General features: G+C 37.0%; 1 protein-coding gene across 1 annotated transcript in view; it reads left to right on the forward strand.

Moving 5' to 3' along the window:
* The window catches only part of Rp2 (RP2 activator of ARL3 GTPase), a 30,960-nt gene that overhangs the window by 19,252 nt on the left and 2,382 nt on the right, over positions 1–9,326 (forward strand). Inside the window, exons 3-4 of the mRNA XM_010643486.3 lie at positions 42–156; positions 7,727–7,812. Coding sequence (XP_010641788.1) covers positions 42–156; positions 7,727–7,812 — 201 coding nt within the window. The remainder of the gene's footprint in view (positions 1–41; positions 157–7,726; positions 7,813–9,326) is intronic.

The raw sequence follows: 9,326 nt of genomic DNA on the forward strand, positions 1-9,326 counted from the left end.
ATGTTTATTTTAAAATCTAAATGAAATTTTATTTTCCACAGATGGTTGGTAAAGACTTTTTCCTAGTTCAGACAAAGGAAGTGTCCATGAAAGCTGAAGATGCAAAAAGGGTTTTTCGGGAAAAAGCACCCGACTTCCTTCCCCTTCTGAACAAAGGTAACTTCTGGATGATTGATATGTTTCTGTGGTTATTTTCTTGACATTCTGATTTGATTTATTCTTACTTTAACATTTCTCTTACTTTGTCTTATTTGTTCTATGTTTTTCCTATTACTGTTTAGAAATGTCAAAATTTCACATCATGCAAGAAGTCCTACATAACTGACTAGAAATTAGGCATTAGTTTTTTCCTTGTTCTGTATTATTATTTAAAGGTCACATGTTTTATTTTTAATTATTGTTGGGCTTTGTACTGAAATGAGTTAACATTTTATACTCCCTTCCTGGAGTTGCAGAGCACTTCATAAAGATGTGCTTTGACCATACTGAGAAATAAGAAATAAAAATTTTTGGGGGGTGTCGGGGATTGAACTCGGGTCCTTGCACTTATAAGGCAGGAGGCAGAACCACTGAGCCAGATTCCCAGCCCAAGAAATATAAATAAAGTGATATACTATATTATGTATTTCATATGATTGGTTAACTTCCCATGTAGAATTAGAATTTCCCCAATAAGTTTCACCAGTAAGTTTCAGATACTGGTATATGTCTGCAAAAGAGGAACTGGAGTTTATTGTACCCTCCTGAAGGGGTGCTGTCTGCCTATCTGTATGTGATGGTATAGTGACTCTAGAGGGCAGAGTACTGTTTGCCTGCTCAGAGTGGGGGTGTTGTTTGCTCAAGGCTAAATTTTAATTTAAAAAATCCAAGCCTTTATACTTCCCACAGCTTTCAGAAATAGAATCAAGTAGTAAGTGTAATGGACATCTTAAAGTGTGAGTGTTAGAAATGAACAGATGAGGTCTAAATTAATGATTTATATACTTGTGTGATGTTAATGAAGTAGTACCATTGTATTACTGCAACCCAAATAATAGTATCTGCATTTAAGTAACAGTGTTCCACATGCAAGTAGTATAATGTTTTGCTACTGCAAAACCTGGAACTAAAACAGAGCTTATAGCAATTTCAGGAAATAAAAATAATAAAAACAGGTCTTAAACACCAAAGAAGTGACAAGATAAAAAGAGAAAGGTTGAAGAAAAAACTGGAAACAAAGCTTTCCTACATGAGGGAAGGGGGGATGGAGAAAAAAGCATCAAGATATATCATGTACTGGTACAAATACCCTATGATGAATGTTATCATTATGTATATCTAAAATGTACCAATAAAGGTTTTGCTAAAACATAAAATAAAAAAATAAAAACACAGAAAGATACCCAAAGATTGATGAAGTCATGTCAGAAAGTCACAAGAGCCAGGTTGATGGAGTTTTCACCTGACAAATTTGGGCACAGTTTGACCATCACAGGGCCGAGTATTTAGCTCAGTGGTTCTGCTGCCTGCCTTGCAAGCACAAGGACCCGAGTTTGATCCCTGGTACCAAAAAAAAAGTAACAATTTGACCATCACAAAGAATGATGGAAGCTGGAGGATGTAGCTCAGTAGTAGAACATTTTCATAGCATGTTTAAAACCGAGCACCAGAGAGAGAGGGAGAGGGCGAGGGAGAGGGCGAGGGAGAGGGAGAGGGAGAGACAGAAGAGAGGATGAGGAGGAGAAAGGGTAGGGGAAGGGGAGTAGAAAAACAAGAAAAATAAAGGTAACTACAACAGAAACCCAAGCTTCCGTGGTGATACAGAAAGGAGAGGAGGAAATAAAGGAACACTCCTCTGCTGTTTATAGAATATTGTGAGCTAATAAATGTGCAAGAAATGGTAGACTTTGGAAATCAGTATTTTCCAACCTCCTCGTAATAATCATTTCATACAAAAGTTATCAGTAGATGCTAAAACTATTGAAAAGTTGCTAAGATATCCATACATTCTAATTCAGAGAGGGAACGTATCTTTGTTTGTTTGTTTGTTTTTTGAGACAGGGTCTCACTATGTAGTTGAGACTGACCTGGAACTATGTAGCCCAGGCTGGTCTCAAACTCAGCGATCCTACTGCCTCAGTCTCCTGAGTGCTGGGATTACAGGCCTGTGCCACCACTCCTGGCCACTATCTTTACAGCAGTGATCTTGTGATAACTATTATTAACACAGTGATCAAACTTAGTGTCAGTGATGAGTAGCCTGACATTGTTTCTTCTGATGAGCTGCAGTGAGAACTACACCACATTACTTGTGAAGTATTCTTGCTAAAAATATTTCACTAAAAACTAATTGAGCCAAAAAGAAAAACTTTTTTTTTGGTTTTTTGAGACAGGGTTTCACTATGTAGTTGAAACTGACCTGGAACTGTGTAGTCCAGGCTGGTCTCGAACTCAGCGATCCTCCTGCCTCAGCTTCCTGAGTGCTGGGATTACAGGCGTGCGCCACCATGCCAAAATTTAAATCCTATCTTATAGGAAGGAAAGGAAATATGCTAAATGACACCATGAAGAGACAATTAGCAAAATCCAAAATAGAAGACATTCAGTAAGACAACTAGCTAGAGTTCATCAGACACTGTTGGAAAACAGAAAAGATGGGGGAACTCTTCTGGATTAAAAGAATCTGAAGAGAAATAACAGCTGAACACAATGAGTGAACTTTGATTCAATTTTGGATTGGGGTGAGGTGGGCTGTAAAGCTATAAATGGCATTTTGGGGACAAACTGAGAAAGTATGAAAATGATATGGAGTTATTCTTATTTCCTGAGGCATGATAATGGTATTGTAGTTATATAGGAGATGCATGCTGAGTGTCATGTCAAAAACAAAAAAAACAAAAACTAGCACGTGTATGTACATGGTGTATAGCATGCAATAAAGCAAATGTGGCCACATTCTGAGTTGGTGGGTTTAGATGATCATGCTGCTCTTTCAACTCTCCTATAATATGTGAACTTTTCAAAATAAAAACTTGAAGAAAATTTAAAAATTGCCCAATTATGCATTTTGGAAGGATAAGCAGACTGCCAAGCAGGAGTTGAATGACTGGATCCTTCTTTAAAAGTGGCTATCGATCATCCTAAGACAAGGTTTCTCAACTTTGACACTACCGATGTTTTAGTCATGAGTGATTATCCTGTGCCTTACTGGGTTCTTAGCAGCATTTTTGGTCTCTATCTCCTACATGCCAGTTGCTCTAGTTATTGCAACTGAAATTGTTTTCAGACATTGTGAAATGTCCCCTAGGGGGCAAAATTGCTCCTAGTTGAGAACCACTGTTTTAAGGGTGTACTTAACTTTTTTGAAAATTCACTATATAAGTATATACCAAGTTTGCTGCCACCTCAAAGTGTCTAAATTTTCCTCTTCAGTTGAAGTAGTCACAATTTTTTTTAGTTCATAAGGCTATTTGACTGCTTAATAAAAGAATTTCCTGTTTTCCATTTTGAGAAATTTCCAAATCTAATCTTCAGAACCATCTAGGTTGTTTTTAAAACCTGTAATCTCAGCTACCCAGGAGGCTGAGGTGAAAGGATCACAAGTTTGAACCTAGCCTAGGCTCTATATATGTGTTTATGTATGTGATTAATATCCAACTCACACCCCCCTGCCTCAAAAAGAATGATTCCAAAAAAATCTCAGATATGTCCATAAAATCTACATTTTAACAGCTTCCTAGATGATTCTGAAGATTAGATGGGTTACTTCGGTTTAGAGGGCCATTCATTAATTTATTTAACAAAATAGTAGATGAAGTCTGTGAAGTAGCTAAGGTAGAGTCCAATAATGTAGGGTCTTGTAGGACACTGTAAAGCCTTAGTATTCTGGTCTGAATGAGATGAGAAGTTTCTGGACTTCTTTTGTCTTTCAAATGAACTTTTCTATTGGAATAATTTTATTTTTATAGAAAAATTGCAAAGATAGTACAGAGAGTTTGTGTATACTCTTTATTCAGCTTCCCCTAATGTTAATACAACCATGGTATATTTGTCAAAACTAAGAAATTTACATTGGTAAAAATGCCATTAACTCCAACTACAGGCTTTCTTCAAACTTTACCAGTTTATCCAGTTGTGTCCTTTTTTTACTGTAATCTAAGAATGTAATCTAAGATCCCACATTGCCTTTAGTTGCTGTGTCTCCTTAATCTCCTCCAATCTGTGATAATTCCTCAGTCTTTCCCTGTTTTTCAAAACCTGAACTTTTAAACAGTTCTGGTCAGCTGTTGTGAAGAGTCCCTCAATTTGGGTAGGTCTGCTATTTTTTCTGGTTAGACTAGAGATACAGGTTTGGGAAGAAAGTGGAGCACCCTTCTGTTCATATCACATCACTGGGGCCCATGATATCAACATCAAGTGGTATCTGCCAGGTTTTTCTTTTGTAAAGTTTCTGTGTTTTCTCCTTTCTTACTGTTTTTTGGAAGTGAGACACTAAGACTATCTCACATTCAAGCACAGGAGCATTAAGCACCACCTCCTAGAGAAAGGAATGTCCACATATATTATTTGGAATTCTTTTAAGAGTTTTGCCCCTTCTCCCGTATTTAATCTTTTATTTCTATCAGTATTGACGTATGGATATGTATTTTATTATTTGGGTTATAATGCAATACTATCAAATTGTTCCAGTGTTAGTCATTTGGGAGCTCTTGGGGGTTGGCTCCTCTGTCCCTTTGACATAGTTCCATCCTTTTGATTTTTGAACAGTTCCCTTTATGGCTCTACAAGATGTTCCAAGTTCATCCTGTATTTTCGAGGACTAATATCAACCATTTGGCCTAGAACTAATATCAACCATGTCGCCAAGGAGCCCTGTTTTTTTTTTTTTTAGAAAAAGAAATCATGAGTTAACATTGATATTTGAAATTAAAAATGTGAGACTACAGATTTTCTTTTATAAAGCTAGCTATGTTTTGTTACAAAATGTGCAGGTCTTCTCTGCTAAGACCTTCTAACCTTGCCAATCAAATATTTTAATGGAAAAATTTTAAACATAAAAAGACAGAATAGTACAGATAGTCCTCCTTTAATGACCTGTTTAATGACTATTTGGATTTACAACCCGCTGCTCAGCTTTCCAATCCATCTTTTTTTTATATATATACAGTTCTGTACATCCTGTTTATAAAGCCTCAATGTCTTTTTTGGTATATGTCTTAGTTACTTTTCTCTCACTACTGAGATGTAATACCTGACACCCACAGTTAAAGACAGAAAGGTTTGTTTGGCTCACAGTTTGTAGAGGTTTCAGCCCATAATCGGCTGGCTCCAAGGCAGCGTGGCATGGCAGACAGGCATCGCAGAGGAGAAACAGTTTGTGGCGGGCAGAAGGTAGCAAAGCAAGCAAGGGACAAGATGAGCCTCTTTCTGTCCGTTATGTTGTATCCAGGCTACTGAGATTAGGGTGATGCCAAACCAATCAGTGGACTGATTTAGTCATCACCCACCCTAATCCCAGCATTGCACCATGAATCACTCACACAAGAATAATTCAGTCTGCTCATAATCCAAAGCACTTGTATATCAAAGGAGAGAGGCACACAGACAGACCAGTTGTGATCATGTGACATTCCACAGACCAAGTTACTTGCAATCTAAGACTGGACTGTAGATCCAAGTGTGGGAGTGTTGCCAATCAGCCTAGGGTTCTTTTACTGGATTTAAGAATTGGGAAAGTACAGCTCTGCTAGCAGTCTTGATGTCACCAGGTAATGCTGGATGGCAACACTGGACACAGCCAGCTGCTGGTCGCTGCCACTGCCAGCTGTCACAGTCCAATGCCAGCTTATGCTGGATACCATAGGTCACTGTCTGATGCCTGATTGTACTGGACACTGTAGGTCAATTCTACCAGATGGTGTATCTCTGCTGCTGGTCTTTGTGGGCTGCTGGTCCCTGGAGCTCTTTGGTGTTTATTCATCTTTCTTTGGAAGATAAAAGTCCTAAGTAGATTTATAGGACTTTTGGAGCCCCCAGTACCTGAGAAATAAATCACAAGCATATTTACAGGAACATGAAAGGAAATCTTTATTGTAAAAGGGCCCAGGCTATAGCACAGAGGGACTAGTACACAGGAGGGAGGCCTAGACTAAAAGGAAGAGTGCCTGGGAATTGTTGCTATCATAACAACTTGCAGGCTGAATGTAAGGGTGAGGACCAGGGAATCTTCTGGAAGCTTCCTGTGAATGTTGCTTATGCAATCCCTCCCTTCCTAATCTTAGCCACTCCAGGGTGTCTTTCTTTCCCCAAAATGCAACAGTACCCACCAGAAGGGGACAAAGTGGGGGAGGGGCATCGTGCTCCCTTTCCCCTCGAGCCCGTAGGGCCCTTCCCTTCTGTCTCAGGTGTAGGCTCTCTAACAGAACCTTTTCCTGTATGCCTCCCCTTAGAATTGTTCCCCTTGCAGTTTGTTCATCTCTTTCCATTTAATGCCCCCTGGTTATTACCTTCCTCTTCCATAGAGCTTGGCAAGAGCCAGAAAACATTCCGTTACCTTCTTCACCCATACCTATCATAATCTATATCCTCTGTTGCTGAAAAACTCATATTTTAATTTGTTCTCTAAGTGTATGACATAGTTGCCTGCTGTACATTCTGCCTTTTCTGCATTTGTTTTTTGTATTAAATCACAAACCTTTGACTATTTCCATGCCCAGTATAGTATGATCTTTTCTTTCTCATTCTTGTGTATCACCTTGTGGCATATGACTACATTCAACTTATTTCATGTTGATTCACCTTAGTATGCTACTTTGTTTTTCTATGCTGTTTGGTATCTGTTTAATGAATTTGGCTTTTTTTCCAAGAAATTTGTAGCTCCTTGAAAGTCAGGACTTCCCTATCACTATCTGAAATAAAAAGCAAATCTATTAGGAAATAGTGATAGTTGAATACATACTAATTCAATTAAAGGGCATATTTTGCTTTTCTAATTTATGACCATGCTTGCCAACAATTTGACACTAATAGTGCCAGTACTGCATTTCAATCCAAGTTTACCAAAGATTAATTCATGACTCTGGACCTCAAATTTTAAGTTACAGGGGGATTTAAAAGTATTCAAAATTAATTTATGGGAAAGGAGGCACAAATCCTTGTATTCATGGGATTTAAAAAATTAAAACTTTATTATCATTTCTAAAATTTAGCTTGAAGACACACTTAAGGAAAATACTTTAAGGTCGGCATTATTTTGATGCTTGGCCTCAATTCCTATTTGGCTTAGCTCCACTGTTGGTGGCCCAGAACTTGGCTGGTAAGTAGAGTTGGAAGCAAATCTGGCTGCCTGGCAAGACCTACTTATGTTGTTGACTTGGATTGCTTTTGATCTTATTTGCTGTTTTGTCAACTATTCTTTGTGCTGGTAAATGAGTGGAGATTCTTGGATTTTTATAGAAGAATAAAACATAGAAAAGCCAGACTATTTACAACACTATTTAAAAATGTGTCACTAGTCCTATAATAACTCTGAAGCTACTCCTCATGGGATGAGACTCTATGTTAATTTGTTTCATGATTAGTGTAGGAAGAAGCAGCTGAGGTAATGTGTCCCATCTGTCTACTTCCCTCTTCCTTTTTTCTCACCCCCAAAGATGATGCTGGAGATTCTTCAGGGGAAAATACAAAGATTAATTTTAGAATATATTTGTACTTCTACTAAGAAAACACTTTTTGGGTTTACTTATAGGTCCTGTGATTGCCTTGGAGTTTAATGGAGATGGTGCTGTAGAAGAATGTCAACTTATTATAAACAAGATATTCAATGGGACCAAGGTACAAGATTTTATTGACTATATCCCAGACTGACCATTTCATTTCCTTTTCCTTACAACCAAATAGTACTTTTGTCTATCTTTTAATCCAGCACATTATGATTTTTAGAGCCTATCATAAATAGTTGGGTACTAAGCTTTGGTTTTTTTCTTTGCTAAACTAAAATTTTAATTGCTTAAAATAAGAAGAAAATAAGAATTCACTCGCCTTCAATAAAACAAGTGTTTTAAAGTAAAAAGTCATAGTGTCTCTTCAAGCCCTTGCATTTTTAAAAATAGTGATATGTTGTAAAATATTTTATTCTTAAGATTATAGTCTTTAGAAAATCCTATTGCCTGTAGTTTGTCTTTATTTGTTTCAGTAATTTATCAGCAAACATTAAATCTGAGGTGGATTTTGAAAGCATTACATGTAGGTGTTTTCTATTGTTGAAGTTACTATATCTAAGAATTTCAGACTTAAATAGCTTAATATAACTTAAAAGGTAAAAATAAAAGGGGATTAAGTGAGTAAATATACAATTAACTATTTTTAGTAAATAACAGGAAATTTTTTTATTTGTCTGGAGTTTGCAAAATTTAAAGTATTTTTATCTTCCATCTCATTTTATCATCACAGTAGTACTAAGGAAAAGGGCAAATATCAGATTTAATGAAAAAGGAAATGTGAGATGAAATGGGTATATGATTCACAAGTTTTAGAGCTAAATAGTTAAGATGTTATCTAATTTAACTTTCTCACTTTACAAGTGTGGAAACTGAGTCTAGGGAAGTTTACTAAATTGCCAGCATCCTGCAGCTAGTTTGTGACAAAGCTAGAATAAAACCCATGTCTCCTCTGTGTATCTGGCTGACATTTTTAGAAGCCACTCTTGAAGAAGTCCTATTGAGGAGTTTTTTTTTTTCAGTAATGTTCAGAACATAGTTCATTTAAAATTAGTAATATATACTGGGAGTGGTGACATACACCTGTAGTCTCGGCTGCTTTTGATGCTAAGGCAGGAGGATCACTTGAGCCCAGGAGGTGAACGCCAGCCTGGGCAACACAGTGAGATCTTATTTCAATGAAAGGGGGTATAGCTCAGTGGTAGAGTACTTGCCTACCATGCGCTAGATCCTGGGTTCGATCCCAAGCACTGCAAAAATAAATAACTAACAAAATAAAATTAGTAAGATATCTTTAGCAGCTTTGAAGAGCATATTAAATTTTGCTTCTCAGCCTACTGAGATTTTTATTAGAAAATAAAAGAAACTAAGAGCTCTTTAAATAAATCTTACTCAGTAGCTTTTGTAATATTGAATGCTCTACATTAAACAGTAAAATTCCAGGTGTCATACAATACAACGGAAGTGTTATATAAAAGCAAAGACATTAATTATATCACAAGTGATTTTTTTTTTTTATTGAGTTTATTGGTACATTTAGGGATACAGTACAGTTACATTCATTGTTGGGATCATGTACCTTTACATGGCAAGTCTTGATTCTCATTTTTTTCCCCACACCTCTGCCCT

The sequence above is a fragment of the Fukomys damarensis genome, unplaced genomic scaffold (assembly GCF_012274545.1).
Source record: "Fukomys damarensis isolate Sample0158 unplaced genomic scaffold, DMR_v1.0_HiC HiC_scaffold_39, whole genome shotgun sequence".
Classification (NCBI taxonomy): domain Eukaryota; kingdom Metazoa; phylum Chordata; class Mammalia; order Rodentia; family Bathyergidae; genus Fukomys; species Fukomys damarensis.